General features: G+C 53.1%; 12 protein-coding genes across 12 annotated transcripts; 6 read left to right on the forward strand and 6 right to left on the reverse strand.

The window, feature by feature from the left end:
* Positions 1–291: 291 nt before the first annotated feature.
* SNOG_07425 (hypothetical protein) lies at positions 292–945 on the forward strand (the record flags this gene model as incomplete). Its single annotated transcript, XM_001797706.1, has 1 exon — positions 292–945. One exon carries the CDS (start codon positions 292–294, stop codon positions 943–945), a length of 654 nt encoding a protein of 217 aa, XP_001797758.1.
* A 924-nt stretch (positions 946–1,869) lies between these two features.
* On the forward strand, positions 1,870–2,562 carry SNOG_07426 (hypothetical protein; the record flags this gene model as incomplete). Its single annotated transcript, XM_001797707.1, has 2 exons — positions 1,870–1,974; positions 2,023–2,562. 2 exons carry the CDS (start codon positions 1,870–1,872, stop codon positions 2,560–2,562), a joined length of 645 nt encoding a protein of 214 aa, XP_001797759.1.
* A 724-nt stretch (positions 2,563–3,286) lies between these two features.
* Positions 3,287–4,255, forward strand: SNOG_07427 (hypothetical protein; the record flags this gene model as incomplete). The annotated part of the gene is made up of 1 exon (XM_001797708.1): positions 3,287–4,255. The coding sequence occupies one exon, from the start codon at positions 3,287–3,289 to the stop codon at positions 4,253–4,255; it is 969 nt and encodes a 322-aa protein (XP_001797760.1).
* Positions 4,256–5,063: 808 nt separating this feature from the next.
* On the forward strand, positions 5,064–6,361 carry SNOG_07428 (hypothetical protein; the record flags this gene model as incomplete). The annotated part of the gene is made up of 2 exons (XM_001797709.1): positions 5,064–5,379; positions 5,430–6,361. 2 exons carry the CDS (start codon positions 5,064–5,066, stop codon positions 6,359–6,361), a joined length of 1,248 nt encoding a protein of 415 aa, XP_001797761.1.
* A 217-nt stretch (positions 6,362–6,578) lies between these two features.
* On the reverse strand, positions 6,579–7,719 carry SNOG_07429 (hypothetical protein; the record flags this gene model as incomplete). Its single annotated transcript, XM_001797710.1, has 3 exons — positions 6,579–7,013; positions 7,064–7,398; positions 7,449–7,719. 3 exons carry the CDS (start codon positions 7,717–7,719, stop codon positions 6,705–6,707), a joined length of 915 nt encoding a protein of 304 aa, XP_001797762.1. The 3' UTR covers positions 6,579–6,704.
* Positions 7,720–8,207: 488 nt separating this feature from the next.
* On the reverse strand, positions 8,208–10,213 carry SNOG_07430 (hypothetical protein; the record flags this gene model as incomplete). The annotated part of the gene is made up of 2 exons (XM_001797711.1): positions 8,208–9,929; positions 10,025–10,213. The coding sequence occupies 2 exons, from the start codon at positions 10,211–10,213 to the stop codon at positions 8,208–8,210; spliced, it is 1,911 nt and encodes a 636-aa protein (XP_001797763.1).
* A 330-nt stretch (positions 10,214–10,543) lies between these two features.
* SNOG_07431 (hypothetical protein) lies at positions 10,544–12,902 on the forward strand (the record flags this gene model as incomplete). Its single annotated transcript, XM_001797712.1, has 5 exons — positions 10,544–10,583; positions 10,638–10,690; positions 10,741–11,146; positions 11,196–12,782; positions 12,808–12,902. The coding sequence occupies 5 exons, from the start codon at positions 10,544–10,546 to the stop codon at positions 12,900–12,902; spliced, it is 2,181 nt and encodes a 726-aa protein (XP_001797764.1).
* A 469-nt stretch (positions 12,903–13,371) lies between these two features.
* Positions 13,372–14,478, reverse strand: SNOG_07432 (hypothetical protein; the record flags this gene model as incomplete). The annotated part of the gene is made up of 1 exon (XM_001797713.1): positions 13,372–14,478. One exon carries the CDS (start codon positions 14,476–14,478, stop codon positions 13,372–13,374), a length of 1,107 nt encoding a protein of 368 aa, XP_001797765.1.
* Positions 14,479–14,557: 79 nt separating this feature from the next.
* On the reverse strand, positions 14,558–15,986 carry SNOG_07433 (hypothetical protein; the record flags this gene model as incomplete). Its single annotated transcript, XM_001797714.1, has 2 exons — positions 14,558–14,975; positions 15,029–15,986. 2 exons carry the CDS (start codon positions 15,984–15,986, stop codon positions 14,656–14,658), a joined length of 1,278 nt encoding a protein of 425 aa, XP_001797766.1. The 3' UTR covers positions 14,558–14,655.
* Positions 15,987–16,717: 731 nt separating this feature from the next.
* On the reverse strand, positions 16,718–17,842 carry SNOG_07434 (hypothetical protein). The gene is made up of 3 exons (XM_001797715.1): positions 17,750–17,842; positions 17,338–17,508; positions 16,718–17,194 (listed from the first exon to the last, which is right to left on the reverse strand). Exons 2-3 carry the CDS (start codon positions 17,381–17,383, stop codon positions 16,932–16,934), a joined length of 309 nt encoding a protein of 102 aa, XP_001797767.1. The 5' UTR covers positions 17,384–17,508; positions 17,750–17,842; the 3' UTR covers positions 16,718–16,931.
* A 516-nt stretch (positions 17,843–18,358) lies between these two features.
* On the reverse strand, positions 18,359–18,548 carry SNOG_07435 (hypothetical protein; the record flags this gene model as incomplete). Its single annotated transcript, XM_001797716.1, has 2 exons — positions 18,359–18,450; positions 18,473–18,548. 2 exons carry the CDS (start codon positions 18,546–18,548, stop codon positions 18,359–18,361), a joined length of 168 nt encoding a protein of 55 aa, XP_001797768.1.
* Positions 18,549–19,787: 1,239 nt separating this feature from the next.
* SNOG_07436 (hypothetical protein) lies at positions 19,788–20,117 on the forward strand (the record flags this gene model as incomplete). Its single annotated transcript, XM_001797717.1, has 2 exons — positions 19,788–19,840; positions 20,021–20,117. 2 exons carry the CDS (start codon positions 19,788–19,790, stop codon positions 20,115–20,117), a joined length of 150 nt encoding a protein of 49 aa, XP_001797769.1.
* Between the last annotated feature and the right edge of the window lie 1,125 nt (positions 20,118–21,242).

Genomic DNA, 21,242 nt, shown 5'->3' on the forward strand with positions numbered 1-21,242 from the left:
ATCGCTCTTTGAGTTACATCATCGACGAAGGCTTTCGTTCAAAGAAGCGCACGAACCTTCCGGATATCAGAAAACGAGAGAAAACTTGGTCTTGAGCTACCTCGTTGTCATGGTGGTATGCCATGCGATGTTGCATCGTGCTTCGGAATATCCCAACTGACATGATGCTGCTTCTAGAAAAGCATGTATATATGCTTTTCAAGTATCCAAAAACCACACTCAGTACCAAGGCATTATCAGACTGCGCAAGCACCCTGCTACCTCCCAAGACCAATTTCACCCCCACTCCAAATGCTCGCTCTACTCGCCACCCTCCTCAGCCTCCTCCCACTCTCCCACAGCCACCCCACAACCACCGATGGCATAGGCCCCGAGGAAACATGGACCATCCCGCGTCTCGACATGCACATGATGTCCAGCAACACCGGGCTACCAGGCAACACCTGGCCACCCTCTGCGCACTTCAACTCCACCATATCCTTCGACGTCACCATGCCCGTGCACAACCTAACATTCCCCTCCAACCCCTCCAACAACATCACCACAACCTGCACCGCCTCCTTCGCCAACGGCACGCTCCCCTCCGGCCGCAACTTCTGCAACCCTCCCGGTCCGACGGAAATCCTCTGGTTTGAAATGAGCACCATTGACGGCCTGGGTCCACGCCGCCCGGAGTTGGCGTTTAGTTTGCATTTTCATGGCGCGCTGGAGTGGGATGGGGGTCGGGTCGCTATGACGTGGTTCGATGGGTATCGCCATATCACGGCGAATAATGCGAGTGAGGAGAGTGGGTTTTTGACGTGTCTTGAGGGCAGGCCGTTGGATGGGTTGAGATGTGGGATTGGGAGTTATTTGAGTAGGAGGGAGGCTTTGACGGTGAATGTTGTGAGAATTGGGGGGCCGCCGATGAATGGGACGGTTGGGGGTGAGGGGCGAAGCCAGTGAGGAGATAACAGGGATGAGGGGGATGAGGAATGGCATATGCTCGATTGGTTCAATGGACTTACAGGTTGGAGTTGTGGCGAATTATAGATTGTGTTGTGAGTGCAGCTATTGTGATTTTGGATTGTTTCTTGATCGACTCCCTTGGTGAGCTTTGGTTATGGGTCTTACATGTCAAATGTCTCACATTTGCTTCACCGTGAAGCCATTTGAGGTGCGACAGAGCTACTTTGAGAACAGTTCGCATCGACATCTAATGTTCTACTTTTGTGGCTTTCTCGACAAACAGGCTACATTGCGAAGTACATGTGCGACTAAAGATACATCTACAAGGGCTTGGTTAGTGATAATATGTGTTCATCGACCATTCTCTTCTAGCCCAGTTAGATCTACCAAGCTTCACGCGACCTACTGCACAATCAAATCTAAGCCCACAGTCCCATGCAAAAGACATTGTTGTTGTGGTGATCGCGGGGTGTGGAGACAGGATCGGCAGCCGTTTTTCGCTAGTCAGGTACACCACATCTGTTGTGCGCGCAATGGCTTTCGCACCGTTTCATCTCCATCTTTGGGCTGAACAACAGCAGCTGGACAAGATGCTGCATTGACTCATGGTTTCTGAAGATATGGTTGTGAATCCTCAATTGATGCATCTTCGCCGTTCAGGTGATGAAGATACGTCTGCCAGCGCATCAGACGTTTAGTCACTACGCAGTGGTGCGATTGTGCCGACCTGTCGGATTCGACCTCACGACGCGCGAATGTGCTACTACAGGTAGTTCATGCAAAACAAGACGCAACCGGTTGTTTGTCTTGACGCGTAACATGACTTCCGTCTTCCTTGCTCCTCTTTTGTGCTTTTGTTCCTTTTGTTAGCCAACCCCATCTTTTCCATCCTTCACTTCTTCTCATACTCAGTCATTCATCATGATTGGAAATTTTGCATCATTCGTGTTCATTATGCTATTTGCGAGCGATATATGGGCAGTGTATGGTCTTGGGCTTCCTCAGCCAAATTCCATAGTGTGCGAGGTAAGTGGGGAAGGTTGCGTGTATGATTGCGACTAACGAATAATGCAGGACTGTCAAGTCACTTCCGCCTCTGGCCATTTCGTGGTTACGAAGGTGTTTGAGACACCCGTACCTGCACTATCGACAGCTGCAATCACTCCAACAAATGCGTTACCACTTGCCACTCCACCACCAATCGCACCACCTGCGAATCTCCAAGGCCCTACTGCCTCTGACACCCATGACCTCAGCGATGGCGTGAAAGCCGCCATAGGCATCAGTGTCGTGGTGATCATCGTCCTTCTTCTCGCCTTCCTCGTCTTAGGCATACCTCAGATCCGGAGCAGGCGCCGGACACAGGCGCTGCAGCGTGCTGTAGAAGAAGTCGAACGCGGCGTCGAGATGCAGAAACCCGCGGACCATGTTAGTGAAGCCATGAGCGACGGGAAAGACAACATGGTGCTTGAGAGTCGGGTAGAGATCGTCGTGGAGGATGGCGCAAGCGAACGAAACGTGGTGGACACCTGGGACGGGTGGAACGCGACTTACGAAGGTGATGATGCCGAGCGAGGAAGGCAAGGCATGAGTCTGCCCAGGAGAGAGTATTGAGTGCTGAGTGCGATCATTCTGTTTTGATTAGGGAGCAAGTGTGTCGGTGGCTGCTCCTCGATTTCGTAAGCATCACAGGCGAGCTAAGCGGGAGTAGCTGACGTCGTCTGGTTAGTGAGTGTCTCTTTAAAGAGTCAGATATGAGTGCAAGAGTTATCCATGTCTGTGACTGCTTCTGTGGTTCTCATCTTGAAGAAGCTACTGCGCAACCCAATAGTACCTTCCTTGTATCAGAATGCACATCACCTCATCTCACTTCACGTAGCTCGTTTACCCATTGCTTTCGCATTGGGTGCCTGTCTCATTTCACGTTCAAAGCGTTAGCACTGTTCTGACATATCTCACGTGTACGATTATCCGGCGGATCATGAATTCAGACCAACAGGATGTTCACATGACTGGTCAAAGTCCATTGCCGCAACCTTCAGAGCTTCATCCGCCAAACCCGACTGTCGCCGAACTTCAGACGTGTCCATCACCGAACACTGTTGGATTACAGATCATCGCTAACAAGGCCCAATGCCTTCATTCGAACAACGACGATGTTACCCGTGCATTCAAATCTATCCTTAAATGTCGCGATGATAAAAAGGGCACGTCTTTTACTCTCTCCCTTGATGGTGGCAGGTATGAGAGGGATGTGCCATCTGTTCCTACCCTGGATCAACAGCGAGGCCCGCGTCAGGTACACCCACAGTGGTTAAGTAAACTACTTCAGCACAACATGCCTCGAAAAGACAGTGCGTTCTTCTACCCCAGAATCCAGGACCAAGGCGATGTGGATCAACACCTTGTTGACCTCGTCCATTACGTGCAATATGAAGACGTGCAACCCCACCGCGCACTGACGAGCGTCGTTTTCGATACTCCAATCACACACGAACTTGCGAAGCCACGATTGTCACACGAGCCCACCGCGAGTATTTTCCCACATAAGCTCAGCAATGCCATGTCGATCATGCCTCGCGGATCTACCTTGCCTCTCGAATGCAGTCCGTTAACGCACACCACGGAGATACACCTCCTCAGCGGCGTCCGTGTTTATTTCGTCTGGCCACCACAGAAGGACAACATATTTTGGTTATGGACGTATTTCATGGATATAAGTGAAGAACTGCACGCATCGACCTTGGAGAAATTGGAGAATGGTATCACCTTTGTCCAGCGCCCCGGCCAGATCGTGACTCTGCCGCCATATTGCCCAACATTGGTGTTCGCAACGAAGAACAGTGCGGCAATACCTTTTGGCTTCCGCCACATTGAAACCCTACCTCTGCGACTACGATATCTTCCATTGTTGGTTCAAAATAAAGGAAATAATCCGCATGACAACTACCAATACGCTGCAATGCTTGGAGCTCAAGTTAATGAGCTATACGAAGACCTCGAAACCTTCCTAAGGAGCGAGGTAGAAGCCGAGTCACACAGGCATCTCGTGGTAATGGAAGCGCTGGCCGCTGAGTGGGACGATGTAGTTGACTGGCTTCTGTACCACCTCGGAACGTCCATACCACCGCAGCTATGGCAGCACATGTTCAGTTCTATTCCAGTGTTGTGGGAGCGTGCAATGGATTTTCATCGCATGGAGGTGTGTCCCATGTGCAAATGGACAAGGGAGTACTGGGCTGAAGGATCAGCACGATTCCATATCGCCTCGAGCCACTGGAAGTGGTACGTTGTTCGTCTGGTATAACATCCCAGAGATATGTAATGGGCCAATCGTGGTTTTATTGAGGCTTGTTTTCGATTCATCCTCGAATTCGAAAGCACGATTTATTCTTGCGTAGCATTGCAAATCACGTTAAACATGTCGTGCGCTGTTCCTTGCCCGAGTGCCCTGAAATACGTCAATGCTACACATAATCAGATTAAGGATGTGCAGGTTTCGATGACGCGGTGATCTGTTATTTCGTGTCCTTTGATTGGCATTGTAAGCTAAGTTTCTTGTCAAATGATAAGCAGTGCAAGCTTGTGGTCATCAAATTGTGGCTGACAGCGGTCCGCCTTCCTTCCCGAATCGTACGCTCGCTTCGGTCAAACGTGATGCCAAGTCACAGCACGCCATGTATCGTACACACCACGGGACCAAACGCTGTAGTCCTCAGAGGCCTCGATTCGGACCTATTGCGCGGCCAAGGCGCGCCACTCTTAACGTTCATCATGCCTGCCCAGTATGGTCTAGCGTCGCGGCTCCGGACCAATGAGAAACACCTCAGCAGTTTCCGCCTGCATGCGCCAAGTCGGCGCTGATATTACGCGGCCAAACAAGTGAGTCGTATCTCCTCCGAATGTATATCTCCCGCAAGTGCACCAGGCACTCCCAGGAATATGGGGCAGGGACCTGCCTAATGCATACGGTACCTTGGTGGGCTGGTGTAAATAGCGGAGATCAGACGAGTTGGGCAGGTGAAATATACGCGTACGACATGAACAGAGCATAAAAGCAGAAGAGAATCCTCAGGAAACAAACCACACAAGCACGGTTGTCGTTTCTTGCAATCATGAAGTTCCTCCTCACATCGGCGCTGCTTGCGTCCACGACTTTGGGCTCCGTGGTTCCAAGAGCTGGACAGAAGGTCGACTACAATGGCTTCAAGGCCCTTCGCATCACCTTGCCAGAGGGTTCCGAGAGTGTCAAGGCTCAGGTTGAGGACCTCGTCGCCCACGTTCTCAACCCTGGCAAGTCTGCTGAGCTTGACGTCGTTGTTGCGCCCCAGGATGTCGAGGCTCTGAACGCTCTCGTTGGAGAGAGCAAGGTCATCGCCGAGGATGTTGGTGCTGTTCTTGCAGACGAGGGCGAGGTATCAACCTACGCTGGTGCGTTACTTCCCGAACTTCATCAAGCGGTATATACTAACTTTCCTCAGTGCCATCGGAGTCGTGGTTCACCGCTTACCACCCATACGCTGACCACCTTCAATTCTTGCGAGACTTGCAGGCCGGCTACACCGGCAACTCTGCTATCATCACAGCCGGAACTTCCGTCCAAGGCCGCACCCTTACCGGTATCCAGATCTGGGGAAGTGGAGGCCGCGGATCCAAGCCAGCGGTCATTATCCATGGCAACGTCCACGCCCGAGAATGGATCACATCCATGACCACCGAGTACTTTGCCTGGCAACTATTGACCAAGTACTCCTCGGACGCAACCATCAAGTCCCTGGTCGACAAGTTCGACTTCTACATCACCCCCATCGTCAACCCGGACGGCTTCGTCTACTCCCAGACCACCGACCGTCTCTGGCGCAAGAACCGCTCCGTCGTATCCGGAAACTCCTGCGTCGGCACCGACATCAACAGGAACTGGCCCTACAAGTGGGAACTCACAAACGGCGCCTCCACCAACCCCTGCTCCGAAACCTACAAGGGCACCTCCGCCGGCAACACGCCCGAGAACCGCGGCGTAGTCGCCCAGGTAAACCAACTCCGCGACTCGCGCGGCATCCGCCTGTATCTCGACGTGCACTCGTACGGCCAATACATCCTCTCGCCCTACGGCTACGATTGCAGCGCGCGCCCAGAGAACAACGCACAGCACCTGTCCCTCGCGCAGCGCGCGGCCGCCGCTATCCGCGCTGTGTCCGGCACGGCGTACACGACGGGCCCGTCATGCTCGACGCTGTATGCGACGACGGGAAGCTCGACGGATTACACGGATGTTACGGGTAATGCTACGTACTCGTTTACGTACGAGTTGAGGGATAAGGGCACGTTTGGGTTCAGTCTGCCGGCGAATCAGATTCAGCCGACTGTTGTGGAGACTTGGGCCGGGCTGGTGAGTATGTTGAAGGATGCTTAGGGGATGGAAGAAGGGATTTGTATATATTGCTGAGATGTGAAATCGACATATTTGTATGAAACTTGGAATAGTTGCAGTGAGGTCCTGTCTCGGAGCTTTGTTGGGATACTACTGACATGGCATGAACTTTGAAATCAAGCGTATCTAACTGATGCACCTAATCACGTGCGTGCTAAAGGGAAGGATGAATGCGAAAATGTAACGCTTCTATCTCGTGTGTTGAAATGGAAAATATGTTACCCGGCATTCTAGTCGTACAAACTCATTGAGGAGCTTCATAGTTTCGCTCCCGCATCCCTAACAGCCTTCAGCACCTCCTCTTCTCACATACATCAACCAATACTCACATATGCTTATGAAAGAAATCCAGCACCAGCTTATACCCCCGCTCGTACGCCTTCTTCACCTTCTCCTGCTCCAAATCGCCCCTCGCCGCCATCCACCCATGCACCTGATCTGGGAACCACTCAACCACATTCGGTGTCTTAATGCCCTTCTGCCACTTCTCGACATCCTCCTTACTCTCATCGCCTGACGGGAGCATGATGTAAGGAATTTTGACGCCAGGAGCGTCCTCGCCAGCGACCATGGCGGGATGGCATGCAGCTGCGACTTTGAAGGGCGTGCCCTCCATTGAGGAGAGATTAACAATCTGCCAAGTCAGAACGATTGCGAAACTTCAAGATGCGTGCGATAACTCACCTTCCCACCCCAACAATATCCCAAAATCGCCCACTTCTCAATCCCCCTGCTCTCCCCCAACTCCTTCACAATCTTCGGAATGCGCGGCAGCGTCTTGGGCGGTGCGGCCTTCGTCTCGAAGAACTCGCCCAGCTTCTTGCCCTTCTCCTCGTTGTCCGGCGGGTACCATGAGATGTCCGCGGGCTGGCCCTCGAAGAAATCTGGGATGAAGACCTGATACTTTGTGTCGTCGGTGTAGGCGAGGATGTCAGCGCCTTGGAGGGTCTGGTTGAAGAAGCCGAAGATGTCGTAGACAACTAGGATTCCTGTCTTTGCGTCTTTGGGGCCGGTTGCGTCTACGATGGGGGTTAGGAAGGGGGTGGGATGGGGATGGGTGAGGACTGACAGGTCTTCAAGCCGTCGACTTCGATGTAGTCGCCCTTCGGGGAGTAGCCTTTACTGACGACGGCGGGCGTGTTGCAACAGGCTTGCGATTGTGTGGATGCCGAAGACATGCTTGCAATTTGCTTTGTCGTGAAGCTCTGAGTCGGTGTAAGTGTCTTGGTGTAGCTTTTGATGGATCGTGTGGCTGCAATTGGTGTTCGCGAGATAGAGCAAAGTGACGGCTTTGCGATCGAAGCTTGGAGAATGGATGTATGACGAGAGAAGACACGCATTATGTGTGCTCCCGGTATTTGTCAAGCTGGTCGTTACTACTTCATAGTGGGGCACGAACGACGGAAGCTACCCCGCAAGAATGATGTCACGGAATGCATCATACTGGCGTCCATGGGAAGACCCGTGATAACTATTGTGGTTTCTACTATGAGAGTGAAGATATAGAGTCTTGACTCCGTGATACTTAGGATTTGTGGATGCCTGTGTTGCGTTTTGATTTAAAGTTTACTTGTGCCACACCAACCGCATGCGCGCGATGCCTGTCATATGCATGATGCACGATGGATGAAGAAAATCTAACATCGAACTTTGAGATATGGCAATTAAATGATGGCCCACGCAAGGATAAATGTAGACTCCTGAAGGCATACGAACGTGCGAAACGTGTAGACCATGTACCTTATACAGCGACGGGGAGAAGACAATCACGCAAGAAGACACACTTTGTGTTCATTCGTATCACCGAAGTGATGCGGGATGTATTCAACTATGCATCTAGGTTCAGCTTTTCCAGCAGCGCATCGATCTTGCCCAGCAGAACCTGATAGTTCATTGCGTCCTGCAAGAACTCATCTCCAACTTCCTCACCATCTAATGTTCGTATAGTACCAGTGGCAAGCTGCTCGTGAACAAGCGCCGAAGTCTTCTCAGGAATCTTAGTCTCGAGCGCGAAGTCGCCCATGGAGTCTACAAGATCTCCTTCGGTAGCATCAGCCACCGCTTGAATGGCTGCGGACTCGTCCATCATCTCATCCAAACCACTATCCTCAAAACGCAGCCTAAATCTTTCGCTCAAATAAAACCTCAAGTCATCTACCAATTCAACAGTGTCCGTCTCTTGACGTGCCTTGACTCTGTTCGCAGACTCCAAGACCAGCTCCGCAAATTCTGGCTGATCGATATAGTGTTCCAGGCGGTATGCAATGTATCGAGCCGCGAACTCCTCCAAACGTTGAACACGTGTATCCCATCCGGCTCGCATAACCTCATATATATCGACAGCCTCATCAGCATCGGCATCAGTCGCGCCACGCGGATTATCCGCCTCAACGGCTGATGTGGAGCCGTTTCCAAGCGCAGAAATGATAATGGCAGCACGTTGCTTGAGTTTCTCGATGAATAGTTGATCCGCAGCAAAAAGGACGTCAATGGCAATGTCTAGGCCAAAGTCGGCTTTTTCGGTGTACATGAAGGTCAAAATGGTCTCCAGAACTGCTGGTGAGCAATCGATCGTGATAATTTGCAGGTGCGGCGTGTCCTGAGCCTCCTTGAACTGCGAGCTGAACATGGTCAGGAAGTACTCTGAGCGTAGGAGCATAGCGCGGTGGGCTGGGAATATCGTCGACCTCCTGGGCTTCCTATGGCGTGATGGCGAGCGCGATCGTACTGGGCCAACGGGTATTCCAAGTAGCGCGCCAGGTGTGTTCCGTACGCGTGGAGTCGATGAGTCAGATGGTCCGGGAGAACGGTCTGTTTGCTCCTCGTCACCCTCCTCGTCCTCGTCTGCGCGTAACAAAATATCCGCGAAGATGCTGTTTTCTCGATCCCATCTTATCTTGTCCACCTTGTCCGTGTCTACCGTCGTCCTGTGTCGTAGCACGTTGTTTCGGAACCAACTATCCATCTGATCTCTCCCCCTCTCCAGTTCCTCGCCACGACGCTGCCGTAGTAGCCGCCTGTCCGATACTTCGGTAATGTCCTCGAACAGCCGCTCTATTTCTAGTTGCTTGCCTATCTTATCAATGCCACTTAAAACCACTAGCTCTTGCTCGTCATTGAGACCAAACAGGGCCCTCCGCACCGAAACTTCTTGGAAGTAAAGGTATTGCAGTGCCACGCCCAATGCCTCTGCAGGTATCGTGTTTGGTAGCTTCCATGTTGTCGTCGACGGCGCGGCTGCTAGCTTCTTTGCAAAATACGGAGATCGAGCTGCTAGGATAAACTTGTGAAGGTGGAATTCTTGGTCGTATGCGGTAATCGTGATATCGGTCGTCTTTGGTTCAGACCGGGTGAGGAGCGAGGTGATGTGTGCAGCGAGTGGTTGCAGAGGGTTGGTCGACTTCGCATAGTCGTAAGATAGTAGGAGATTTCTTATGCGATCGTTGAGGGCGTTGTATAAGCAGCGTTCGCCTTGGAAGGTGTCGCGCTCGCACAATGCGCCATTCTCGAGTAGCAGGCGGATCACTTCGAAGTGTCCGCAGAGACTAGCCTTCATGCACAGCGGTCAGTACCTCGACAGACAGCAAGCTGCAGGCAGGCAAAACCTACTAGAATGAGAGGCGTGTAATCGAATTTATCCCGTGCGTTTATGTTGACGCCCTCAGAAATCTTCTCCTGGCACACCTTCAAGTCTCCCCGCCGACATGCCTCGCAGAATGCTCGAAAGTCGTCGGACAGGTCTAGCGGGTTTTCCTCCTTGAGATGCCCGGCTGAGATGGCCTGCGCCTCGTTCGCGAGCGCAGCCTCAATCTCGTACTTCTTCTTGACGTCCATCGTGGCGAATGCAAAAAGAACGTCAAGACGCTTGAATTCATCGAGTGAATCGAACTATGACGGTGGCGGCAGCTTATCGATAAGGATAGGCGTGTTGCCAGGGCCAGGCCGCGGCTCAAATTGGCGTGCAGCGTGGTTGCTGGTCCAACGCGTGTCATAATACAAGGTTCCAAACATCCAAGGATAGTCCTGAACTAGGACCACCAATTCATCCCACCAGCCTACTAAGCATTGCATACTCTCGCACAACCCACTAACACGCCAGCATTTCCTCCTCCCTTAAAAGCATACTTCTTTGCATGTTTCCTGCACAATAGCACTACCATAATCATGCCCGAGGACGACAAGTACGACGTGCTGGAGAAGATTGGTGCGCACTGAGACATATGTTTGCTGCATGTTCGACATACTAATACGTGTGCAGGCCATGGCTCCTTCGGAATCATCCGCAAGGTCAGGCGCAAGACAGATGGCTATGTATGTTGGCGGTGCATGTTGGCGCGTGGAAATGGCTGACCCTCCCATAGATCCTCTGCCGGAAAGAGATCAGCTACCAGAAGATGTCGCCAAAGGAACGCGAACAACTCCAAGCCGAGCTGTCCATCCTCAAGGAACTCCGACACCCAAACATCGTCGCCTACTTCGAGCGTGACCACATCAAGACGTCCCAAGATCTGCACTTGTACATGGAATACTGCGGGAATGGCGACTTGGGTCGCGTGATCCGCAACCTCAAGAACAACAACCAGATGTGCGAGGAGGAGTTCGTATGGAGCATATTCAGCCAGATCGTCAGCGCGCTGTACCGCTGCCACTTTGGAGAAGCACCGCCAGACGCTGGTCCTTGTGTCATGGGACTGGGCGCGAATGCGAAGCCTGCTCGTGACCCCCGCAAGCCCATGATCCTTCATAGAGATCTTAAGCCTGAGAACAGTAAGCGCTTTCATTGTCTTGCAGCACATTGTGTATACTAACAGTGCAGTCTTCCTCGACGAGGCCAACTCCGTAAAGCTGGGCGACTTCGGCCTCTCCAAAATTCTCTCATCCCACGACTTCGCCTCTACCTATGTCGGAACCCCATTCTACATGTCGCCAGAAATCTGCAAGGCGGAGCAGTACGGCCCGCACTCGGACATCTGGGCCTTGGGATGCATAATATACGAGATGTGCGCAAAAGCGCCACCATTCAACGCGAAGACACACTTCGACCTGATCCAGAAGATCAAGTCAGGCCGCTACCCAGACATACCCGCATGCTACTCGGCGGAGCTCCGCAAGGTCATTGCGAGCTGCCTGCAGACCGTGCCAGACCACCGACCAGATACCGCCGCACTTTTGAACCTGCCCATCGTTAAGCTTATGCGCAAGGAGCAAGAGGTTGTTAAGCTCGGCCAGGACCTCAAGGACCAAAAGGCGCAGGCCATACAGCGAGAGAAGCAGGCTGCCGAAACCATTACCCGCATGCGAAAAGAGATCGACGATCAGCTGCGACGAGAGTGGGAAGTGAAGGCACAATTGGAGATTGAGCGACAAGTAAAGATCCAAACAGAGCAGCGAGTCCAGCGAGAGCTTGGCCTCTTACAGTCACGCTTCGAAGACGAGGTCAACAAACGGGTAGATATGGCCCTTAAGAAGTTTCCTAACCGTCTGAGCACATCGCCCAAGCTCGCGCCTCGATCAAATACGCCCATCATGTCGAGTTCCGAGCAAGGTGTGCTCTTCCCTGCAGAGGCAGACACAACCATCATCAATGGCTCCACGAGCACGCTCGGCACCAACTCGGACTTCGCCAGCGGCACCGACATGTCTTCCCTATCGCTGGAAGACTCTACAGACGACACTATTACCGCTGCAAAGCCGGTGAAGGCAGCTAAGCCAGCGAGGCGTCCTCGCCAATCTCTTGCCCGTGCGCAGACCTTCGCTGTTGCTCCTGTACCTGCGTCGCCCATGGACATCCAGATGGCGGATCAGTCTCCAGCACCAGCTTCGCTCGCCGGTCTATCGCTCTCTCCTCGCCGCAACGCACCACAAGCTCGCACGAACATCTTTGCCGCAGCTAGCAAGAAGTGGGAAGCCGAGCTTCCCCCATCGCCGTCTACAGAATGGCCAGGCTTTTTCGACGATGACGACCTGCCCGTTCTGCCATCCCCCACCCGCGCCCGCAGCGCCTCAGGCGGCCGCCTAGTCCACAACGACGACCCCTTCAAGCAGCTTGCTTTCGCCCAGCGTCCTCTCGTCAAGCAGAACCAGCGCCTGGGAAGCACGCCCAACCTCACAAAGCCCCGTCCCGTCTCGTGCGTCCCGGTCATCGCAACCTCGCCAACGCGCCCCAAGTCCCGCTCCGCCGAAGCCCTCTCAACATCTCCCCGGAAGAACGGCCTCGCAGCAAAGTCCGCGCCGCAAAACGGTGCTCTGCCCACCAAGCGCGGCAACGAAGCTATCCGCATCCAAGCAATGCGCAACAACACCGGCGTCCAGGGCCGCACCCTCGTTGAGCTGCAACAAGCCCGCGGCATCCCCCCCAGCGCCATGAGCGAAGACGAGGGCAGGAAGGGCTTCGGCTTCGGCCGCAAGAGCCCGAGCAAGTCACGCAGTGCAGGCCTGCCCGCACCGCCCCGTCTGGGATCCCGAGACCGAGCTCGAAATGCCGAGTCCCTTCATCGTGCGCACGAAGAAGATGGTCCGGTGAGGCGGGGGTTAACGATACATCATGAAACGATTTGGACGCGAGATGGAGATTCGGGGAGGAGTTTGGAGTTGTTGGACCTAACATTCTCGTGGTCCTGTCCTTTGACTACTTTATCTCTTCCTTTTGTAAGGCATTTTACTGTCCCTCCACACATTTCAGCAAAAGGCATACTAGCATCTTCTTTTTTTCTCTATTCAGCGGAGCATATAGGACTGGGAGGCATGGCGTTTTTGTTGGATGGCTGGATTTCAAGTCCGCCGTAATTCGCTTGGGCGTTTGGTTGGATAGTGTACTTTATCTCCTGGCGAAATGTCATATCATCTTCAGACATATTCCGCTGGTTCGCTGTGCTTCTTTGTGACGACTCCATGGTGATTCGGCGCTGACGGTAGGGAGCTGATGGCTCGTGAAGACTTTCATTCCGGCGTGATGCGGTGCGTTCGTTGCAGCCCTTCCACTCTACCCATCCTCACGCTCTCCCACCCAGCGCCTTCTCAACCTCCCTGCACCTCTCTCCCGCCATCTGCACCAAGTCCTTCATGGCCTGCCTTCCCACAACCCCTCCCCCACTCTTCTCAATCCGCAACACCTTACCCCCATCAACAACCACACAAACACTCTCCCTACACACACCCTCCTCAAAGGCATCCGGATCGCTCAACACCCACTGCACATCCCCCTCATCCTCACTCTTCCCCTCAAACACCGCAAATGTCGCCGGAACCGGCAAACCCCTCAGCTCCAGCGTCTTCGCCTCCACCGGATCATCCGAGCACAGAATCCCCTCAAACTCCTCATCGAACCACGCGCGCGGGAGTTTCGTATCGCGCAGCGCAGCGAGGAGGGACAGCCACGCGGCGTCGAACGCGCTGCCGTCAATGCTGATGAAGAAGACGTCGATGTACAGCACCCAGTATCCCTTGACCACCGTCTGCGGCTCTTCATCCACATCCTCCGTATTCGCGCTCGGCGTGTAAAGTATGCGCAAATCCCGGGCGCGCAGGAGCCGCGACGACACAAGCAGCGAGCGCATGCGCGTGATTAAGCTCTGCGCAAACGTCGACGGCGCGTTGCCGGGGATGTGGTTCGGCGTGCTTCCCGTGCTGAGCTCGACGTTGGGCACGACGAGGCGCAGGGTATCGATTTCTTCTGCATCATCGCCATCTTCGCTGTCAATAGCGCTGGAGAAGTCGTTTGTGCCCGGTATGTCTGCTTCCTTGAGGATTTCTGCGCGCACGCCGCAGACGACGCTCGTGTTGCCGAGGCGCACGACTGCGCTGCCATTGGCGTGCGTGAGGCTGCCTGTGTTTATGCCTGGGCGTCGGAAGGCGTGTGCAGAACGGGCGTTGGCGCGGAGTGGTGTTTTGCGGTTGGCGGAGAGGTGGGCTTGGAGGAATGGGTGGGGGGAGACGGCGGCGAAGATGGGGCGGGGGAAGGTGAGGGCCGGTGGTTGGGATTGCTGTGTCGTCGCCATCTTGACGCTGTGTACTGGTTTTGGTGAGGTATGTAGGTAGTCCGTAGTTGTGGTGGTTTTGAAGTGGTCCTGGAAATTTTGGAGCTTGAGCTTTGAGACCATGACGCGCTAGCATTTAAGCTTATTTTTGGTGGGGGCGTGGGGATCTGTTCCGCCTTCGCAAATATCTCAAAGTATGACATGAATTAAAAAAAGCTAACATTCAATTACAGACAATCTCACTTAGGGTATTTCAGTGCGGTGAAAAACAAGCACGCAAGCGATACAGCACAATCCGACCTAACCGGAGCTCAGCCCAGCCTTTCCAGCATCCTGAATGGGCGTCCATTTGCCTTCCTTCTTGTAATTGTCACCTCGCAATGTACCCTCTGCTAGCTGGCTGATCATGTAATCTCGTCCCTTGATCGCCCACACCATCTGACTCGGTACCCGGTAGCCGTTGAAAGCACCAACACCCTTTTGTGTTCCAATGGGCACGATCTGCTGTTCCTTCAAATTGGGAGTGAAGTGACGGTCGCCCGTGGGCGCGTTGCCGGTGAGATGAGCGATCAGATCGGTCTTGAGATTCGTCATGGCCACGGGGATGTGGTCGTACTGGTCTGCGAAACATTAGTGCTTGCCTTGTGCCAGCTTTTTTCAAACTACGACTTACCTATTACACCACCACGAGTGTGAGAACCGACATCTCCAACAACGTAGACTCGCTGGGCAGAGACATTGTCGACACGGAGGGTCTTGGGGTTGGTAGCGACCTTGTTACGATCGCCGAGCCACTCTTTGGGGAGGAAGCCAGTGTTGGGTCGCGTGCCAGTCGCATCGATGTAAATGTCTGCCTCGATCGACTCGCCGCTAGAAAGCTCGACTTTCGTCTTGGCTCCCTCCGAATCACCAATCTTGTTCGCTGAGACGACCTTGGTGTTGTAGACGACTTCGCAACCCACGCGCTTCAGGTACTGTTGTGCGGTCTGGCCAATCGCTTCACGGAGGACGGGGAGGAGCTTCTTGTCGCCACATACAAGCGTAACCTTGGCTTTCAGATTCTTCGGTGCTGAAGCCATAAAGCCAGGCTTGCCGTTCAGAATCTCAGCTACCTCGCCAGCCGTCTCGACCCCAACTGGCCCTCCACCACCAATGACTACCGTCTTGGCGGTCTTCAGACCAGCTTGGAAAGCGTCGTAAACGTTCTCCAGCGCAGCAGCGTCTGTTTGCTGCGTGAACAATGGGCTCGGCGTGCTGAAGCCGGTAGCGATGACGAGTGCCGCATACTGGATTGATTGCTGCTCTCCATCGACTGTAGTGACAGACACAGTCTGTCCAGCAGGATCGACGTGTGTTGCCGTACCCTGCACGAACTTGAACTTGGGGAAAGCGTAGGTAAATGCCGGCTCAATTGGGTAGAATAGCTTGTTCGAGGGCATCATCTCCTTTGAGGCACATGCACGGGGTGCAGCGATTCGCCAGTAGAGGTCCTTGGAAGGGTTCACAAGCGTGAGGTTGTATGTGACGCCCTCCTTCTTTGGTAACGAGGGAATTACATGCTTGAGGCAGAAATGCGCGGCGCCTATGCCGGCGAAAGAGCCTCCGAGGATGAGAATGGTTTCTGTGGACATTGTGATGCTGATAGGATGTGTTGGAGTCTGAAAATATTGGAGGAAATTAAAAAGAGGAAGCAAACTCGAACTCCAATTCTGGAAGAAACAAATAGTGCGACGCGCGCTTGAACAAAGTTGTGGCGCGACTCGAGGGCTCACGCGTTAGGACTCCGATGGGGGAACCGACGTGTCGGACGATTGAATGCACTTGGATACAAACGATGACCTTGAAACTCTAGCTCGAGGGGAGGAGCGCCCCATCCCTATATATACATGTTATATACATGTCGTGTCTTTAGTTCATCGGGCTTGTCTTACTGCGTCACCTAGGCCGTGTATGGAACGCCCTTAAGAGACGTGCCACTCGAGGTGGTGATGGAGGAGTGGGCTTTTGAAGCTATGGCGTTTTCAGGTTGGGGCTAGCCCGATCACGTTAATCATATTTCGGGCCGCGATTCTGAGCATCCGAGAGCTCCAGCTGGCTGACATAGTATCGCCAAGTTGCTTACGGGAGGACCCTTTGTGGTGCGCGATCTATCAAACTGGCGGACAGATTCCGCTCTCGAATTTGTCATAGCAACTTTGTGAGTATAGCGAAGAGCTCTTACCCCACCGATATTCGTCCTTTATTGGTAGCCGAGGATTTAGTAAGCACTTTTGCTAGATGCACACGTACAAAGTGATCAAGGTTCAATGGGCTGTGATCTGTCAGCCCATCATGGAGCCTTGATAGCACAGAAAGTCATGGTGCATGCTTGGAAAATTCTTATTTCGTTTCTTTTGTAGCCCTGACGCCTACCCGGTATCCGCACGTAAGATCCGTCGCAACCGTCAATCGGGAATAGGTCATTCGTCGCATAAAGCGCGGAGATCCTCCACATCAGACTATATTCCACTTGACCATCACTGTGCCAGTGGTAGGCCTACACGTGCTGTCGCCTCGAACGCTTGCAGATCGAGCATTTACTCGACCTCAGTCTTCGACTCGAAGTTGTCGCCGGCGACGAGCTCGGGGATGTCATCATCATCCTCATCGTCGTCGTCCTTCTTGTCACCGTCCTCACCCTTCTCCTTTTGCATGCTCTGGTAGCTCTCGGCGAGTTTGCGCAGCGACGCGAGCGAGTCTGGGCCGAGCTGGTTGAGGATACCGGGGACGAGCTCGGTGAGCTCCTTGTCCTCACCGTTGCCGTAGATGGCGAAGGTGTTTGAAGGTACCGAGGCGTGGACTACGCAACGTCTGTTAGCAAATGCTTGGGCCAACCTTCGGACAGTGGAATCAAAGGCCACGGGATCAGCCTCCAAGAGAGAATTGTATCCGTTCAGTCGATGGAGAAGAGCCCGTGCCTATGAGGACTGCGCGTAGACGTACCCTTTGGTGCGGAGAAGTGGATGACGTTGCCGTCGCTCTTGAACATGTTGACCTCCTCGATAGCCTGGATAGGCTGGACATTGAGCTTCTTGAGCGCGGTCTGTAGCTTCTTGTCGTCGGTGCCGGAGCTCTTGTGGACCTTCTTGACCTTTCGTCGTGGAGTACCCTTGCCTCTGTAACAACAATCAGCTTCCAATCCTCATTTTCTATTCCCCCCCCTGGTCGGTCTCTGGCCGCAATTAAGAATTTTACGGCGTGTTATCGTCGTTGGGTGCTAAAATGTACTATGGCGGGGTGCTCGAGGCTGGGGGAAATCTGCTTACCCTGTTCAAATGTGTTAGCCAATTGTCCGTGATATAATTACTGAGAGGCCTCTCTATGAGGCTCGCCATAGCAATATTGCCGTTACAACGTACCAATGCGTACCGACGCCTGCATGCGCGCCAACTTGGCCTGATCCATATTTGCGGTGGATGGAGGTGGATGAGTCGGAAAAAGAAGCTATCGGGGCCGGCGTGTCAGTTGACGGTCGAGCAAAAATTCGGGGTTGATGAATTCGGACTGGATAGTGATTATGAGATCGTGTACGCACCTTATTAGCGACCGTGGGCGGGGTCAGAGACTGAGGTGGTGGTGAGGTTGTTGCAGGCAACGGGCATCGGCGAAACTGTTCGGAGGGGCCGATTGTGTGTGCCTCGCTTGTGCTTTTGGAGCTCCATCATCGTCCCCTGCACACTGCGTCCCACCAACACATATACATGTAAAAGCAGCACAACTACACACATCAACCCCAGGTTCTGCCACCATATGGTATAGAGGTGAAATCAGATACAGTCGCTTCTCGCCGATCCACGAATTCACAAATATCCACCAAAGCCTGAACTTGATCTATGAGCAGCACCCATACACACGCGCACCTGAATTGGAGCTCCGCCAAACAGTCTCCGGTCGACCTTTGCAATCTCGACGAGTGGAACTAGCACCCTGTTCTCTCCGCTTGTGCATCTCTAGATGGACGTTGTCACCAATCGAGGAACCACACGGACAGAGACGAGGCCACATAAGGGCGGTGACGTTCTCGTCGCATGATACCAGGTCCTCGAGGCTCATCTACTGCACTATTGTCTAAACCTACATATCATCACAGTCGGGTAATTGAAGAAAATTGAGAAGAGACCTCTGAGGATGTTCACGTGGACGACTGCAGACATAGTAAGCACTATGTACACGAGACATTGTCGAGACAAGGACCGAATACCATTAGTCTCGCTCGAGGGCAATTTTTCTGGCACAAGCAGTTGTGTTCTTCATCCTCGCTTTTTAATCATTGAAGATCACGCAATTGGCTTGTCGAGAGGGACGACAGAGGATAAAGACCAGTGTTCATATCGCAGGTCATGCTTGGTGTTAAACATGACCAGCCACCATCATCGGCTGTTCTAGTTGATAGACAAGCGTACGGAAGCCAGCGGGTGTTTTTCAACAGGCGTCCAAGCACTCCTGGCCATGATATACACGAGCCATAAGGTGACGTGGCTCACATGCTTCCGCCCGTGGGATCCTGCCTTCGCCGACCACGATTGATGCGAAACATTACTAGGAGCTCCTATGGCCCTGCATAATGCATCTCTCCCAGTGCAGTGTTCGGGTCGGCGAGCTAAAAGGTTATGAGTCTTGTGCCACACTGTAGCATTTATCGAAGACTTGGAGACGTCGACATCGTATGGCCAGGGGCACAATCCTCATGGGTCTGTCGACACTTCTTAGCTTTCCGACGACGACCTGTATCACTCGACGATACAGCAGACGTGGAGTAGCTGTAGACACGTCTTTCTGTCTCAATCTCACCGATATCATGCCATTAGGTTTGATTATTCGGCGGTATCGTTACGTCTACTTGATGAATTGCCTGAATGGGCAGGTACGCTACTCCACGATGGACGAAATGTTGATTGCGGTAATCGCCGACTGTTTGCTTGTGCCTCACATTTCGCACCCCGACTGGTTCGCAACTCAGTGCCTGGGATCAAGCTACTCTTGATCTCCCGAAGTGGTAGGAATACTATGTGTGCTATAGGGGGCGTGGATTGTAGTTCGCCGACGCTAATCAATCGTGGGATTTCTGCACCAATGCTGAGGCTTGACAACTGCAGTAGAGTTGTGTATGCATCACAATCGTACGACTCAACTTTCCCGAAGCGGTAGGTCTGGTTCTGCTGTTGATTGTAGAGTCGCCGACTGCATTGCAGTACATGTCAGCACTCGCGCGTCAACTGAGCTCGACGCAGGCGACCCCGACTAGTTTGTGGGCAGACCACATGCTACCATGCTGTACGCGAGAAATTTCGCCGTGGTAGGTCTGGTAGTCCATGGTGGTTGGCTCGTTGATTGCAATAATCGCCGACTACACCTTGGTTGTCTTACTGATATGCACTACGCCGCAGACCGACATGTGCGAAGGATTTCGTGATCCTTCACACGTCACCCCGTACATCCTGAAGCAGTAAGAACATACCTTTGTGCGAGACTGTCGATTCCTGTAGTCGCCGACTCTTGAGGTTATGCATGACTTCGCCGCAAATATGCCTACTATGGCTTATTTGCGTTCAAACCAGAGGCTTTCGGACTCATCACACCGCTATTCAGAATGCCTAAAAGAGTAATATAGAGCTGTATCCAACAGGTCGTCGATTGCAGTCATCGCCGACCATGAACATAAGGCACAAGGTCTCGTTCTAGGCGCACTTGTAGCCGAAAGCCACATCTGTGGACGGGAATAGCCCTCCAGCAGCGTGTTTCATCACAGCGAAATTCCCCAAAAGGCAGGAAACCTACCTGTTGACGTTGGCGTGTCGATTGCAGTGGTCGCCGACTGTACGCTAATGTCTCACCTTCACACAGAGGGCGGCGAGACAAGTCGTGCTTAGAGTTTCGAATAATCTATACGGTCGCCGAAGCTCTTTGCCGGTTGCTAAAATGCATAGCGTGCACGCTTGTGGATATTCTTTAGAGATCCGTAATGAATGGCGCAGGTGTTGGCCATGCTGCAGAAGAACGTGGTGCAACATGTCGTGCCGTGAGGCCTTATAATGGGGTTCACAACATCGTCCCTCCTTACCGTCTGCTTCAACGCCTTGTGCGCAGTAGTGCATCAAGGGTAGTACCAGGCTGCGTAATTTTCCTTGGTAACTAGCAGCTTAAGGCTCGACTGTTGTTTTGTCTAGATCGTGTTGCTCATGCTTTGAGTTTGATGGGCGGAGTTCGGCCGTGCATTTGGTGACGTTGCCATGGTCTCCACGTCGGAACATTAAATAAAGATTGCTTGCAGTGCCGTTGGAGCGTTGAAGGATTCAGTGGACTATCCGTCCTTATCTTGGCATGCACCTCTATTTCCGTGATCGGGGCGTCGATTCGACGGCAAGGCCACAGGTCGCCGAGCTGGAATGGGGCAACGCGAAAGACCGAGTAAGCAGGGGAGGGCATGACGAGCCGTCTATGAGGCAGGTTTCCAGATGTTCTTTGAGATGAGCGTGGGAAATACCGTCCATCTGAATTATTATCGCGAGACTCCGCTGCAGTGCCAATTTGACATAGGAGAATTTCCATCCGAGAGTCTGGTCTGCTACTTGGTGCTTGCCTGCTTCAGACCCCACCACCCCTGACTGCCTCGGACTTGGCGGACCCTTCCTCACTCTGATCCAGCACCGCGTCCTCGGCGCGCAATACGTCTAGTAATTAGGCTTGCTGTAGGATCCCGCTGGCACTGCATCACATCGCCGACATTCGTAATCGGCGAGCTTGACGGTCCTTCTATAATGTACGGAGGCATCTACTCCGCCTTTTACACCGACGCCGAGAGAAAACCTACGTGAGACTGCCCATGACAGGCACCAGATCCACTGAAA

The sequence above is a fragment of the Parastagonospora nodorum genome (genome assembly GCF_000146915.1).
Source record: "Parastagonospora nodorum SN15 chromosome Unknown scaffold_11, whole genome shotgun sequence".
NCBI classification, from domain to species: Eukaryota; Fungi; Ascomycota; class Dothideomycetes; order Pleosporales; family Phaeosphaeriaceae; genus Parastagonospora; species Parastagonospora nodorum.

Bases quoted from the DNA above. Each gene is read 5' to 3' on its own strand.
- SNOG_07434 (XM_001797715.1), bottom strand. From the start codon at position 17,383: ATGTTCAAGAGCGACGGCAACGTCATCCACTTCTCCGCACCAAAGG. The intron at 17,195-17,337 runs GTACGTCTACGC...GACGTTGCGTAG, and splicing joins CCACTTCTCCGCACCAAAGG to TCCACGCCTCGGTACCTTCA.